The sequence below is a fragment of the Apteryx mantelli genome, chromosome Z, assembly GCF_036417845.1.
Source record: "Apteryx mantelli isolate bAptMan1 chromosome Z, bAptMan1.hap1, whole genome shotgun sequence".
NCBI lineage: Eukaryota > Metazoa > Chordata > Aves > Apterygiformes > Apterygidae > Apteryx > Apteryx mantelli.
Genome location: NC_090020.1, coordinates 70836481 through 70853560, shown reverse-complemented (window position 1 = coordinate 70853560; position 17080 = coordinate 70836481). Strand labels below are relative to the sequence as shown.

Sequence of the window (17080 nt, the reverse complement as noted above, 5' to 3'; positions counted from 1 at the left end):
CAGGGTCACTTTTAATTAATTCTCAATATTCTGAAGACTTCCTTAACATTGCACTAAAACTTTGTTGCAGAATTAAGAAGTAGCATAGCTGGGTTTCCTATTCAGTTAGGAAAACACTCCTCCTTCCCCCATGAAAATTCAATACTAAATTACATGAAGAAAATACATGTAGCAAATGGAAAGCAATTATACAAGCATTAAAAAAAACCCTGTGTGTGATATAAGTAAAATACAAGTACTATTTATCTTTGATGGCAGGTTTGTTATAAGTAACATATAACAGTTTTACAATACAACATTCAAATTATGATTCAATGTAAACAATGTAAAATCTGGGGAATCTTAAGAAAACACTTACAGGTACAATTTAGCATTTTGAGGAAAAGTGTTATTACCTTTCTTGTAATGAATGCAAAGGGTACTTTAAGCTGACAGCACCTCCTTTGCTTCAATGCAAGATTGTCTGTAACATGGAAACAAAATCTAACTTGTAGAATCAAATGACCATTTAGTCAACCCCCCCTGCTATGTAACACTTAAAAAAACCCTATTTTTTTCTGCCATGAATACATTTGCATAATTGACAGAATTCAGGTTGGCTCAATTACATAAATAGAAATGTACTCTTTTGATGCATTTTATCATTTAGTATCATTCTGACATTAGCTAACGGAGTAAAACCAAACATGTTCAAAATTATTACCTATGTGCTAAAATTTCCTTTAGAATGAATCTGACCCCTTCCCTCTCTCCATGTTTTCTGGTACTTTATTTCCACTAGCAAAAGAAATGTCCTTCCAGTAATAAACCAATACCAGTGGCCTGGTAGCTGGAAGTATAATTATTTCAATTTAATTCAAACTCACCAACATTTTCTTTGGAGCATGACATCAGTTATGGATAACTCACTTATCAATAACCAATTAACGGTACTTGATCATTAGTACTATATACAAAAAGTACCAGTACTCATATGAAAACATAGACTACATTTTAAAGTAAATTATAAACTAATAGGAAATGTGTTCACTTTTTCCATTAAGGCCTCCAGGAATCGGAAGAAATTTTACCTTGTTTCTGGAGAACTGGGAAGAAGAAACATTCAATCTTTTTTCTTTTAACTTGGCAATTATTAGTATCTATTTTTTATGGCAGCAATCCATTGAGACAGGAAAAAAAGCAGTACAGTTCTAAAAATAACACAGTTCAAAAAACCCACACTTTTTTCAACTTTAAAAGTACAACTTGAAAATATATGGAAGTAGTTTAGATTAGCAAAATAAGTGAAACACTGAAATAACAGTAATATTTTAGCAATAAGTATTTCGCATTATACATGAAATTATTAGCTTGAGTTTGTTAACAATTTTTTTGTGTAATTCACATGCTTTCTGTACTTCACATTTACTCGTTATTGTAATACATGCAATAAAGCACAAACTCGTTCAGAAACTTTTTGGGGGATTTTTTTGCTACAGTTATAAAAGTGGCAGGTACCAACACAGATGGATCAATCAATGCAGTTGATATGTACATGAAATAGTGGTACGTAATTTTTAGGAAATTCATTTGTAACAGGGAATTGTATCTAAGTGATGTAGACTGAAACAAATATTTAACTTCTTTGTTCTCTAATTTGGCTACCTACAAATTTCAGCATCACATGCAACATGTCATTAAAAAAAAAAAAGCTGTCAAAAAAAAAAAAAAAGCTTAAAAAGCTGTCAATGGCCTGAAATAAAGTCACCTAAATGTCAGCATGAGGAGAGAGACTGACATGTCTGGTCTCCTACGCAAAACCTGCCTATCTCGGATTTAACTATTATCTCATGCACACCTTTCTTACGAGTACATGCAAGATGATGAATTCCCACAAAATTGAAAAGCCTTTCAAAGTGTTGCTACTTCCTGTTCCAATTCCAAGGAGCACTTCCTCCACCTGTTTTTGCTAATGCAACAGATAGCAGCATGCATATAAAAATACGCAGACCTCAGTGAAGGAGAAGCGGGTGTTGAGAGGGGAGGGAAATGAGTCACGTGCCAAACGTTTGCTACTTTCCTAATACGTTTCTATTACGTTTGTCCGCTGCAGTGGTAGAAGCGGTATAAGAACATAACCAGAAAAAACAGTAGTTTGAAATATAGCTGGAAATTTTTGCAAAAACACTCTAGAAATACAGAAATTGAAAGTATGTATTTTTAAATTACTGAAGATGTCCCCCATTAGCCGATCTTTAAATACAGCCAGAACAAAAAATCATTTCAGCAGAGAATCAAGCATCTTACAGTACAGTATGAGTTTTAAGAACCATTGATGGAAATGTAGTTACCATAAAACTGCTACAACTACAACCTAAAAATAAGAAAGTGCAACTCCCCACTTTGTTCCTATATATGTTTCTCTTTGCTACAAATCTGGGTATAGCACAAAACTATACAAATATTTTGCCCTAAAACAAGAACACAGAAAATTTTCTGCATGAATTTAAGTGCTCACTTCTTACCAAAAGATATTCCTTATTGGCATTTGCTAGCCTATACTTTAAAATACATGTTAAAAATAAATGAGCAAGCAACACTCCTCCTCTGTTAATCCATCATGCTTTTGGACAAAATACAGATATCCAGTTCCTACTCTGAGGGTGCTAAAGCAAGGCATTTGTGATGTTGTTTACAGAACTGTTACGGAAACTTTTCCATGCTGTAAAAAAGAAAAAAGAGAACGACTGTATAAGAACAATTCTTTAAGGAATGTTCTGCTTCCCCAATTTTCAAGAAAAAACACAAACATTTATTCATTTTAGAATAAACGGCCCATTGTATTGTCAGAAAAGTTTCTGTAACCATGGAGTTATATATGAAAAACAAGTAGGGCAGAGACCATTCTTTCTGATGAAAGGCACATTTTTAAATGGTGCAACACCTTCTGTAAACAACTTAGTGGGCTCCAGAGGACTTCAGTACTTTGCAGCTGTAGGGGAAGGTCTGCGGTACCTATTAAGCCAGGCATCACAGCTAACCTTTTCCGTAAATTTTTTGTACTTCAGACTAATACATATTTACTAATATAAATATAGTGTAACTTAAGTAATGCTAAATGTGAAAGTGTCACCTAATTTTTATACTCTTTAAGATTATATATGCTCCTCTACAAAAATACTCCATTTCTGTCAGCTAATCATCACACCCACTGGAATAACCTAGGTTCCATGGCCTTAATGGGGCAATGGAGTTCAATGAATAAAAAGATTAATAAAACAGCTAATATAGACACTTCTCAGCCCGCACACTGTCAGCTAGACAAGAGCTAACATTTTACTTTGGGACTTTTTCTGAGAGACTTCCATAAAACTGTTATTCTGAATAGCCCACAGTGCAAATTGCTACTATTTTATGAAGCTGCAACACAATCATATTTTTAAGGAACTTAATTTTTAAGGAAATTTCTATCTCACTATAATAACAACGCATTTTATTTTGCAATAATAAGGACAATATTGCACTTAATGGAAAATGCTGCACATAAGATGAATACAGTAGGAAAGCCCTAAAGCAATCTCATATTCTGAGCAATTTTAATTTTCTTGCATCTTAGTGAATCTTCCCTGAAGCTTGTATTTTACTGTAATACAAGTTTACCTTTACACATTATCCTTAAATATTTAAACTAAAATTCCTTAGTTCCAAATTAAATAATATTCATAATCAGTATATTTTTAAACACATTGGTCAACACCCACAGTACTGTAATCAAACTGTTTTCTCCTTTCTAACCATAAATAATAGCTAATAATAGTCTGCAAATTGAGTATCAAGCAACTATGGAGGAAGAGAATTCAATATAAACACTGTATTATAGCAGTCAGTGTTCAAACAGGTGCAAATACACAGTTGTACATTTGTGAAATACAAACACCATTTTTTAAAATGGTTGAATACAGGAGTCCAGCATGAAAACCAATAAGTTACTAAAAAGTCTAACTGATGATTCTCAGAAGTGACATACACTAATAAATTCTGACTAATCCTTAGCATTTATACAGTACTTTACTTTCTCCAAGTGCTATACAAATGTTACAAAAGTTACAGGGATGAAGTGTGTTATTTAAAGGCAGGACACAAATCCAGAGTGAATGGTGATCAGATGAATAGCACCATGACAATAAGAACAGAATTTAAGAAATTTAGTTACTACAGAGAGACTGAGTACTTTATAAATCAGTTAGCTATGCAGGAACTATAATGAAAGACCACACGTTTTACAAGGGGAAAGCGTAGATATGACATTATTACCATTCATGAAATGTGTCTCTATGACCCAAGGAATTGACGCTGGAGCTTTAACTAGCTCCATAAGCTTAGAATGCCTAACTCAGAGGTCATTGCAAATACAAGGAAACCTTTCCAGTGATAAACAGATAGCTTATGTTTTAATACAAACAATTTCTAAGATCCATCATCCTTATACATCAATGTGGATTCCGTGTTTTATAGACATTAATTCTCTAGTGCCTGTTAAGTACATAACAAAGGAACACAGATGAGGTAAAGATGCTGTAATTGCCACATACAGCCAATATGGCAAAGGTGGAGTTTTTCCAAGTGGGCAAATCCAGAGGCCATGACGAATCCCATCACGGACATGATGGGAAGTCCAGGATATGAACAACATCCAGGGAAGAAAACACCACGAGTCCTTAAGCCTGAAAAGGTGCATAATAAACTTTAATGTCAGAGCCACAACAGGAATCACAGTAGAACAATGAAGAAGTGGTCTTTGTGGAAGAGTCAGAGCAGCCTGCAGAAAAGAAAAATATAATTGGCAATGGCTACAATCATGACAAGAAAAAAAATGCTTCATGGATGTTTAGAGGTGTATTATCAAGTGGCTGAATGGAAGTCCAAAGAAAAAGGTATTTTTCCTTTCCACTTTAGTTGATCAAAATCAACAATATGAATATTCAAATATATGAGCTGTGCGCTGCCTTATCAGCAGCAGAACTGTGGATGGTGGGACAGGCTCCTTCTAGCTAATGATATGAATCATGCATCCCACTAAGCAGTACTAACAGTAAAACAGGGAGGAGAGGGATGAAGTATGCTATTTAGCATTTAGTCACGTGGTATACATGAACCTGTACAGTATACTGCACCAACTATGTATCATTTCAAGACAATTTAAAGAGAAAACAACGATATGTTTGAAATATTTAATATGATTTATTGACATTTATGTTCAAAAAGACATTGTGTATTATACTACTTACCAACTGTGATATACTAATTCAACAATATCTAACACAAAGTAGTAATGTCTAATACCATACTAAAAATATGATGAAATTTACATTAATTTTTGATTGCCTTGGCAAAGTATTCTTTATTGACCTGGAAAAGACATTCAAAAGCCAACATTTGAATAACTTGTGATTTGGGTTTCTGATATTAACAACTTGTTTAATATTCCTTCAATTAAAGCCTGATATTTGATTTTAATTAAGGTGAATGTCTAGCTAGTAAGTCTTCATTACAAAGAGACTGAATTCAGCCTTTTAAAGAGTGATACTTATTCAACATACATACTTGAGAAAATATTCTGGATGTACTTATTAGCAACAGCTAGAACTACCTCCACAAACTCAAAAGACAGTAAAAACCTTAATGTTTTGGATCTGACTCTTGTTTCTGTAAGAACAGGAGTAAAAATGGCACATTACTAAAAGATCTATACAGGTGAGAAATGACAAGCATGATTAACAGTCAAAGCAGGGTAAGCCCCTCAGGAAACTCTGGTTACCAACGCCTAGTAACTAACATTTACCAGTTCAGCAGCACAACTATAATTCAGCAGCAAAGATGCTTCAACAGTAACCCTTCAATCTTCTCTTCCTACCTTCTGGCTCTCCTGAAGTCTACAACTTGAAATATCAGGTATACTCACTAATTTTTTGCTCATTTAACATGGTTTTCTTCATGACCTTCCAGAGATTCATCGAACCAATCCACAGTAACTTCTGTTCCATGAGCATAATCACAATTTGCTGATGCAATATTAATGGACTCAATTTAAACACTGGTGAACGTTTGGAAAGACAGTAACAGGCACCAGACATGACGGTGCATCCAGTTATGCTGGACACACATCTCACTGCATCTACTGCTAGAAGCAGAGCATCACTACAAGACACAACTCAGCAATCCGTCAATGCACACCTGTGTTAACTGTTGCAGGATTCAGCTACTACTGTACCTGCAATTGCGGAACTCAGGAATAGCTTCAAGTTCTTGTGGGTATTTTAGACAAGTGCTTGGACCCCGCCTTCTCTGCAAGGAAACTGGTGTAAAGAAAGAAAGTTGTCTCAACTTTAGCCAAGAAATGCAGAGATGGGAAGTTATGGGCTTCCTTGGGATATAATTGGCTTTGGATAAGGGTATACAGGCTATGTTAAAAACCCTGCAGAAAGCTTTGCTCTCTTAGCTTCCCACCGCATGCTTGCCTGTGACTCTCTTGAGCAGGTGATGGTGATACAAATACAAAAACAATCCAGTAAAAGTCTCATAACACTTTCTCAACAACCTTTAACTGTCATAGTATAGAACCAACTTTTTTGACTTGGTGCAAAGAAATAGTTTTTGCATTTTTTTTCATACAAGCAGATTGTTCAGAGATTAAAGTAGAATAATCTTGTGATAGTAAAATTGTTTATCACCTAGTCTACAAGGTAGTCAGATTTTGTTATTGTTAGCAAAAGTCTAAAAAGCCCATATGAATCTATTTTTGCAGAACTGTCCTCAACAGTGATACATTTTGGCAGAGATCCTATTCACTGGTCACTGCTTCTGCACTTTGACAAAAAAAAAAAAAAGAAAAGAAAAAGAAAAGTCAATGAAGGTTTCAGTGGCAAAGTCCAAATGGTTCTTTTACCTCTGCCCTATGGAGCTTAGGTGCCAACGGCAAACTCAACATATAGTGATAATCTGAATGTTGATCGCTTAAGCAGCTTACCAGCTCTGGGGAGGCAATGCTTGAAAGTTTTTCATACAGAATTAGTTAGATGGCAGGGTTGCTGGTAAGGCAAACCACTGTGCCCAATTTTAACAACAGAAACCCTATCTTATAAATGCCATATGGTCATCAGGCTTCTGAAAAGCTGTTGTCCAAGTTAATGATCTGTTTTCTCTTTTACATTCAGTAACTAGAAGAACAGTTACATTCTTGAGTTGCCAAGCCCACATATTTCTGTTTGGAAATATAAGCTCTTAAACTTTCTCTTACTCCTTACAGGCAGATTTGTTGGCCTTTTGAAATCATGAGGTCTTAACAAATGAGTTCAAGCCTTTTCTGCCTTAATCTCCCTGGAAAAATAAATCAGCACAAGGGGGGCAGATCTGAGGAGAAGTTTACCATAAGAGAGGCCAGGCTGCAGTCGCTAACAAAGTTTGTTCATGACACAAATGACCTTTCCCATATGCCTAAAAGTTCAGTCAGGTGCAAGAACATGAAGTTCCTGTTCCTCCAGCACCTTTTATATATTATGATGAGCAGCTGGAGATAGGCAACAACGTGAGCTCCCTCAGTCACATTCTGTGACGCCTCACAAGTCTGAAGCTGTAAGCTTTGGGGCTAATTCCAGACCTGTACATTTAATGTCAAACTCACTGTGCCAGGCTTATTTTCTAAGTACAGAAACGTTCCTGTGCAGCCCAGGCTAGATGAGCAGTGCCACATTAACCAGCTCTGTTATGAATGTTTCCTGATATGATCCGTCCTGATTGCTCGTTGCCAACTGCATTCTCTATACTTTCAGGAGCTTGTGAGTCTTAAGCAGCAAAATAGCAATTTCTGCACATCTGTTCTGTAACTTGAGTGATGGCAGGCTGCAGTAATTTCCACCTTTAGGACTAGTCAGTGCAACAAATTCCCCATTAGATTCTTGTGTGCTTGTATGTATATAATATATAGTAGAAACTTTGGAATACATGGAACTACAAATTCTAAGCAGCAAAGGCTTGGAAGATCTTATACTTGTTTCAAAAAATAGTGTGGGTAAAAGGGCAGATCACACACTATTCGGTACAAGTATTCATCAGAGTAGGAATATAAATACCACAGGTGACTATTTACCCTGAAAACTCCAGAAGAACAATGATGAAACCATGAAAAATAGCCCAACAGCCAAACAGCCTGAGCAGCAGACTGTGTTGGCAGTAACAGAAATGGATGGAATTCTGCTGAAGGAGTCTGGAGGTAGCAAGTGAAGACAGATGAGGATATTGCCTTATGGTGAAAGGAAGGGTTATTCAGAAAAGTAACCCATCATCAGATTTTAGAGGGAAAACTAATAGCTTTATAATTGTGCATAGTATTGTGAAAAATACTATAATTATAGATTAGTAATAGTGCTGTGCTTAGTTAATTAGATTATTAATTTCTTAGTAACATGTTGCTTCAACAGCAAACATTGTAGACTTAAATCAGTAAATCTCAAGTCAGCAGTCTGAAGAGGGAGAAGGGAATTGGTAAAGTAACAAATAATTAACAAAGAGGTAACTCAAAATAATAAATTATAGGAGAGTACTTCAGTTGCAACAGAAATTGCAAGAGGAGGACAAGATCAGAATTCAAAATCATCTTGCTATATGGAAGAGTCTGGAATCATGGGAAAAAACTGAGAGGCACATCATATTAAGCTGAATAAAGAAAAATCAAATATAAAAATCAGGTCTAACTAGCCAGGCAACAATACAGCAGAGAGTATATGGGGATTACATTAGAACACAAACTAAACACTAGACTGTGATGGCCTTGCAAGGAGACACAAAACCTGTAATAGATTATTTTTTTCTAAAAAACAAACAAACAAACACACAGAAGTGTTCGTAGCATGCATGTAGCATGAGAAAAATTAACCTATGCTACTTGCCCCAAATAAGGCCTCACCTAAAATACTATATGCAGTTTGGGACAGAACCCTTTAAAGATCTTTTAGGCAAGAGTCAATCCAAAGGAGACCAGAAAAATAAGAAGAAGTCTAGAAAACACAAATCCAGGCCCTCTGGCCTTTTTGGGGAGTTATTTAGTCAAGAAGAGACTTTCTGGAAGGCATAATGCTTTTACAAGTTGTAAGAGCAATGCTGTTATAGCTGTAAGGGTCTAGAGATGCATAGAAGATAGCATCTGTACGTAGAATAAACATCCTTTATTAACCCAGGTAACATATTTGAGGTGGGAGTAGTTAATTAGGCAAGTAACTATGAAAGGGTCTTCAGGCTCTTTGGGTAACTTGCCTTCTCATTTTTGCTGTGTAAGTTGGGCTATTAAAGGGCTATTCTTCTGCCTAAGGATCCTGTATTTCTAATTTGTAAAACATTTTTTGAGAGAGCAGAGTAGTCAACTATCTCTCCCAGAGAAGCTGTAGAGAATAAGAAAAAAGACCAAACTGCCAACAAAGATGAATTAGGCTGGGTATTAGAATAACAATTTCTAGCTGTTTGAGAATTGAAAAAAAACACAGGAACAAATTAACTTATGATACTGCAATAATTTACTTTGTTTGGGATACTAGGAACAGGCTAGACAAACATTCTGCATCACAGAAAGTGTAAGTATATTTAATCTTGCCTCACTGAAGAAAGTAAGGAGAAAGGACACCTCCCAATTCTTTCCTGCAATCCTATGATAAAATACAATATTTAGCTTTCTAAACTGACATTGTTGCAGAACGCTATCTAGTGGTGGTGATTAAGGAAAATACAGGTTTTGATAATACATGCAAGAAAATATAAAGAATGCTGCAGCAATTAATAGTTTTTAATAGTTTTAATAACTAGGTATTCATTACTGTGTTTACTGATTTCAAAATAAAAGAAAATTATATTTATATTAAAATATTAACATTTTAATATTGTCAGGGTCCCATTAATCAACCAAAATGATTTTTTAGTTTTATAATTTTACAGTATTTCCATATGCAAAAGAACAGTAAAGGGAAAAAATGCTTTCTCTGTCAAAGATGAATAAAGGGGGAACTGATCAGATCAAAAGTTCTGCCAAATGAACAAAAGAAATACGAACATCTTTTAATTACAGCAAATACAGATACTATATATAAACAAAGAAGATAAAGTATTTTCCCATCAGAAGCCTGACTTTTAGATCTCTGTCACAAGCAATAATGCTTCTTGCATTCATCACCCCTACCAAATTAAAAAAATTGGATAAACAATTTTGCATAGTTCCTCTTTAAATCAAGAACTACACAGAACAGCAGTTCTCCCTCCATCCCCTCCTGCCTCCACCTCTTGGGCATTATTTCCTCTGTCATCCACATGAAGAGTTTAACACTACTCCAAGCAAACTGGGGAAGGGGAGGAAAGAAGGCAAGAGGGTCCAACTACCACAGTATGTTCTGGCAACTTGCTGGACAAAGGCTGCCATCTTTTTATCTTCCCCTGGGCAACAGCAGGTCAGTCTGGCAGTGGGGATGTACATTTGGGGGAGGGGAGAATAAGTATCATGTATGTATATGTTTGCTAGCAACACCAGCACAATCAGACTGTGAGGAACCGTGTCTCCGAGCAGAGCAAATCTGTGATAACAAGCAGAGCTAAGGAGACCACGAGCCAGCTAGGTGCAGGGAGCGCCTGCCACAAGCTGATGTTGGGGCAGGGTTAAAGTGAGCGTGGCCTGGGCTGGCACTGCTGCAGCTTGGGGAAGGTGCACATTTTGGAGAGTATACAACACAGACTGCTATGCTCAGGCAAAAGCTGGGTATGAATGTTTGAAGCTGGCAAGAAGACAGGGATAAGCATGAGCGTGTGTACAGGGGAGTGGGAATAAGACAGACAAAAAAAAAAAAAATCTGAGAACCACTGACAGAATGCCTTAAACTGGCTATACTAATCCTATTGAGGAACTCCATCCTAACAGGCAGTTCTGCAAAAGGATGATGATCACATACATTCCTAAACAGCAGCCAATTCACTTATTCCTTTTATTAACAAGCTTGACACTTGCTTGAGTTTCTTCTACAACCAACTACACTTTAGGACAAACTCAGATTACTTTAAGACTTAACAGGTCATATATTGCTTGCTATTTCTGCTCTGCAATTTACGAACACAAGTAACTAGCAATCTTAATCTGTCTGAAAATATCTGCACTTTTTATCAGGGGGGAATAGTTAGGGCTGGCTACTTCTCAGTAAAACTGGTTGAAAGTAACAAAATAGAAGTTGGATGATATTTTCCAGAGATTTCTATTCATTATTTTTCTTTGGGATTTTATAATCACAGCGACTGCATACAAAGTATGAATTCCCATATATCTTCTAAAAATGTATCTAATTAAAGTATTGTTTAAACTTCTTTGTATAGCATGTGGTAGAAGAACCAACATAGTAAACAGTGATTAACAATTAACAAAGAAAATAAGCAATTGCTAATCAATTTACTTACCTTTAATGACAGGGAGCCAGCAAGAAAAAAGTGGTCCACGTCAATGACAGAGGAGAGGAAGCCAGCCAGAGTGACTTCAGTGAAGTCACTTTTCTTCCTGAGTCCAATCACTATGGCCCAGGACCACATTCCTAGTACACCATGCACTGCATTATCAGAGAAGGCTCGGAGCCAGTCATTTTGCTGAATGAAGGAAAACTGCAAAAGTCTGTCCACTACAAAGCAGAAAATTCCCAAACATAGACTAGAAACAACTGAAGCTGTGCTGAAAGTTTGGAGAAGAGCATGGGCCTTTTCAGTCTCAGATGCCATTGCAAAAACCATGTCGCTGCACACAAAATGTCATCAGGATACACACTGTGCATTGTCCTTTGTAACTTCAGTTGTTCTGTAAATGTCAGAGAGAACAAAAATAAAAGTCTTAAAGAAAAACATATTTCATAAATGTATGCATTTCCACCCTGGTACCCCTCTCTGAGCAACTCATAGTTTATCCTGGAGAATGGTATGAAGAATAAGCATTAAGAAAACCAAGACCACTAAAATATTTTCAGTATTTAAGACCAGCACAAACCTGAAGACAACACTTTTCAATCAAGCAGAAGTAACCAGAATTAACTCCTTATAGAGCAAAGCTACATGTGTTTTTCCTCAGTACGTGCTCAGCAGCAACCCCTACTGTTACTTCCAAGACTCTTCCAACATTTGCCGCATTTACTTTAAAAGCAGTTTCTCTTCCAGAAAAGGCAAAACAATGAAAGAAATAAAAGCAAAATGATGAAAGAAATAATCCTGTTCATTGATTTGAAAATAAAGGCATTGATATTAGTATTAATGATTGATTTCTATCACTTAGAAGTCCTTAAATATTTATTTACATTCGGTGATAGTTACAAAACCCTCTGGTGTAAGGGGATTTTTTTGAGAATAATTACCCTTTCCTTAAATAACTGCTTAGCACCTCAAAATAAACCCCAAATTAAATCAGAAGAACCCCACACAACAAGAAACTGTAGAATAGCTGGACCATAAAGATACAGTACTCATTTCTGTGATAATTAAAAAAAAACATTTTCCAAATAAAAATCCTCATAATTGATGCATTCCCTAGCTTTGTTACATTAAATAGTAACTAAAAAGCAGACTTCAAAGCACAATATCAATTCTAACTGTCCAATTGTTATGCTTTTCTCTCTTTTTGAGAAGCCATAAAGAGAGATAGGATGTAGGTTTTGAAATGATGGTCTGAAAATGGGTTCTTCCCAAGAGGCTCCTATTTCAGTGCAGTACATTAAATTTTGATAAGCACAATGTCCTTTCTTCTAACAGTTCTATCAGGTAAAATTTTATTCTAAAAAAATTTTTATGAATTTTAAATTTTCATTAAAAATGAATTATTTCTAACACTGTTGGCACATAACAATTTATGATTTTAAACATATCACTAACTGTTATAAGCCCACAATACATTAAATTTTTCTTCTGTTTTATTTACATGCATTATTTACATGTGTTTATTTACATTTACTGTAGAATTATCCACAAGACTTGACTACAGGCATTGATTTTTATATAAAAAAGCTCATTGAAGTATTTATTTGAAAAATGTTAAGAACAGAGAGAAGAAAGCATGAATAATACATAGGCTTTGCATACAGATGAGAAAAAGCAAGTCAAGTTTAGTCTGTTAACTGTGACTGTGTCTCTTCTGAATAATCATGTAGACAAAAAGGGTTCCCCAAAACACTGGAAATGTAATTTATTGCAGTAACTTTTCAAAATACAGTATATTTTTGAATAAATTCCATTTTAAGGAACAAATGGCTAAGTCCTTAGAAGTATTACTTTAATATAACCATCATGTCAGGTCAGATTTTATTTGAGACCTGTATAAAACCTGTACAAGTCCCCTGTCTGGGAAGAACTGATGCAGCAACATATCCTTAAAAAGCATATGAACATTCAGAGCCAAACTTACCCTGGGATTAGGAGGACTTTTTTTTTTTTCCCCACTGTAATTGCCTTGACTTATTCCAGTAGGAAATGTGGTCTATGCCTCAGTTGCACCTCTATGGCTGCTGAATCCAATCCAGTTCAATCAATGTAAGAAAGACCATGCCCAATTCATTCCACACCTAAATAAATGAACCAAGGCAACGGTAAGCACAGGGACTACACAAAGCTTTACAAACTCTCTACAAAACATGCATGAAAATTGAATATTCAAAATATAGAAGGAAACAACATCTTTCTAATGAATTCCTAAGTAAATATAATTGAGCTTCAGCTAGGGCTTAGAAGATCTGTAGAAGGCAGAAAAAAGTCAGACTGTAACACAACAGAAAGGCACAAATAAAGGTGGAAAAAACAAAAATAAAATCCAGTGCCATGAAGTCAGAAAAGAGCATTTTCAGCCTTCTGTTTTAAGAAACTGCATTTCAAAATATACAGAATTTATTTGAACAGATTCTTTCTTGTAGCCACGTGCTTTAAAGATTCCCGCTCTAATGAAACATAGTATGAGTCACATCTACGGATACTTTTTAATTTAATCCCATCAATTAATAACCTTAGTACAGGTAAACAGAAATGTATAAATTCAAACAGCAACAGAGGTCCATGTCAGTTCTCTAGTCTTACACTGCTATGCTACTGGTATTATTAACACGCATATAAAACATATAGGAAAATCACTATGAACATAAAAAAAATTCCTAAATTAGTATCTTTGAAAATTATTTACCACAACTGAAATAAAGGTAACAATGCCAACTAGAAAACAAGAACAAGACATAGATGTGTGTCTTTGAGCAAGAGCACAGAACAGGAAGCTAAATCAGCTTTGGATTACCCTTTGTCAGAAGGGCCAGTGTCTCTGGCATAACTGCTCTTTCTAAACAGTCTGCCTCTGCAGACTTCTATAGACACAAATGACTACTCTCTGCAGAGAATCAAGTCACATTCCCAGGTACAACAGTGTAGGCATAAATATGCCGCAGGCCAAGAATGACAAATCAGACAAATCAGAAGAAGCAAAACTCCTTTCAACTAAAACTCCTAAATAATCTCTTTTTTTAAAATCTAAAACTAGAAACTGTATTTTTGTCTGAACAATAATGTTTTTCAGACTGCTTACAAAATATTGCAAGAAAGTGTCATAGCTTTTTCTGTACTATAAATCTCACAAAGCATAGCATTAATGGAATTATTAATTTCATCTTTGTTAAACAAAATCTTGATTGTTCTTTCCAAACTGTTAATTCCAAATACAACAAAATACTGAACAGAAATTCTACAGCTTAAGTTCCACGCAAAAGTGTTACATAGACAGAAGTACCACTTCCTGTGAGACTGCATAACATGAATTAATAATTTTCAGAAAAAAAGGATTATGCTAATAATATTTAATATCTGCATATACTCTTTGTCTAGGAATACAATCAGTTAAAACACAGCGTGTTGTCCATCCTTCAAACGTCTAAAGGATCACACCTCTCCACACCATAAATGGGAATATCATCTCTGTATATAGCACTATAGAATTAATGTAATATTGTCTTTAGCTTGGAGCTCAGATTCTTATTATTAAAACAGGAAATTGGGAAATAGATGTATTATACAAGAATGCTTAGAAAGCTAACTTCACAACTAAAGACCATGGGTGGTTAGTCCAGTTAATATACTGAAGAAAAGATTTAGATTGGGTTTGCATAAAACACATGCACACACAGTTGATATAGTAAAGCAATAAGCTTTATAGATATAGATAAAGTATTAAGCATAATCTCTGTCTATACCCACAAAATGCAATTTTGCTGATATATCTCACTTCATTCCAGGAAATCATAAAAAGTTTTTTTTTTTTTTAAAGCACAGTTGACATTATAAATTACTGACACAAGAAGATATTTAGTATATCAGTCCTGTAAGTACACGTGTGGGGAAATACCTGATGTTAAAAGGCCTTTCAATTTACTTTGTAAGAGTAAAACAGAAAGCCAATGGCTAAAATTAACTTTTAGAAATATTATTGCTCTCCAAAATTTTTACTCCAACTTAGTAACAAGCTACCAGCTGCATGAATGTATATAGGAATTAGCACAGTAAAATGCTACTGTCTCCTTTATGCAAAAAGTCAAAAGATCACAGTGATTCCTTATATTTCTACAATCTACTAAAATATTATTTGGTACTGAAAGTTAATTTATGTGAAAAACATCATCAAATACAATTAAGGTTTAAGATATAAGATCAAACCTATACTGCATTATCTCCTGGAAAAGCAGATCAGAGCATAAAACGATCTGAAGGACTAGCAACTAAAATATTTTTGGGTCAGATAATTATTATGCCGGGGGGGGAAGGGGGAGGAAGCAAAGGAGGTCGCTGGAAAAGGAAAAGGACAAAAGTATTTCCTAAAGCATGCAAACCATCAGCAGAATTTAACAAGATACTGAGGAACAAACTGTGAACTTAAACCACAATGAAATTAAGGGGGGAAAAAAATCATTAAATCAAGGATCTGCAACTTTGTAATGAAACTGTTTATTTCAGGGACCAAAAATTAAAGCGACTGAAAAAAGAGGCCATCCCAAATGATCAAAATTCGAATTCTCTCTTTAGCAAGTAATTCAGAAATGAGATGTATCTGGGAGAAAAGAAAGAGTTGAAAGAAATGTCCTAAAAGTATGTAGTAACCCTAAACAAATTACAATACTATCAACTTGAGGAAACATTCATTCGTCATCCTAGACCAAAAAAAAAAAAGCATGATTAGTAGGGCTTATGTATTTGCCCCATTAATTACAGCAACATTTGGATCATAAACAGCTAATCCAATTGAAGATTAAAAACACAATCTGCCTAACTACAGAGAGGGAGGAAGGAAAGACAGGCAGGCTAAAGACATATGATTAGAGATCAGCAACAAACACGTTCTTATGACTCGAGACATAATTTGTTTCAACATAACTCCCTACCAGCTATCTCCTCAGTCATTAGAAATATAGGTGTGCCGTCACTTTCCTCACACGAACGCACCTAGGAGCGCCAAGGCCACACGCCCGACGCCTCGGAGCACGTTCCCGTTCCGCACGGGCGCAGCCCGCGCTAACAGCCCCCGCTAACAGCCCCCGCAGGGCGCCGCCACGCCGCCGGCCCGGCTCCCCTTCCTCACCCGAGCCCCTCACCCCGAAAGGCTTCACCCAGGGGCCCCTCGCCAGCAGGGGCAACACGATCCCCCCCGGCCCGGCCCGAGCCCAGCGCGACGCGCACACGGCGCGGACACCCCCGCGCGTGGGCAGGCCCCTGAGGGCGGGGAGGCGGGGCCCCAGCCGCCGCCCCGCGCCCGGCCCCCGCTCCCACCTTTCCGGGCCAGCCGGGGGCTGCCTCCGCGGGAAGGCGGCCGCCGCCGCCGCCGCCCTTCACCCCATCCCGCCGCCGCCTCCGCCGGCCCCGCGCGCGCGGCGCCAGGGCGCATGCGCGGCCGCGCAGCACGCTGGGAGAGCGGCGGTGGCCTGGCCCAGCCCGGCCCCTTTCCCCGCCCCCGCCGCCGCGACGGGGAGGGCTGGCGCTTTAAAATACATTTTATTTCTGAACTAAGGGGCGTTTGAGTATTCCCAAG

The 17080-nt window shown here is 36.7% G+C and overlaps 1 protein-coding gene across 3 annotated transcripts; it reads right to left on the bottom strand.

Annotated features, from left to right (window-relative positions):
• Positions 1 to 225: 225 nt before the first annotated feature.
• Positions 226 to 16918, bottom strand: TMEM267 (transmembrane protein 267). 3 transcript variants are annotated; one of them, XM_067316694.1, is made up of 4 exons: positions 16822 to 16918; positions 13436 to 13592; positions 11458 to 11845; positions 226 to 4798 (listed from the first exon to the last, which is right to left on the bottom strand). In XM_067316694.1, exons 3-4 carry the CDS (start codon positions 11779 to 11781, stop codon positions 4463 to 4465), a joined length of 660 nt encoding a protein of 219 aa, XP_067172795.1. In that variant the 5' UTR covers positions 11782 to 11845; positions 13436 to 13592; positions 16822 to 16918; the 3' UTR covers positions 226 to 4462. The 3 variants fall into 3 exon arrangements, with proteins under 3 accessions (XP_067172795.1, XP_013816486.1, XP_067172796.1); XM_013961032.2 differs by lacking the exon at positions 16822 to 16918 and adding an exon at positions 16437 to 16644; XM_067316695.1 differs by lacking the exon at positions 16822 to 16918 and adding an exon at positions 16498 to 16644.
• Positions 16919 to 17080: the final 162 nt, after the last annotated feature.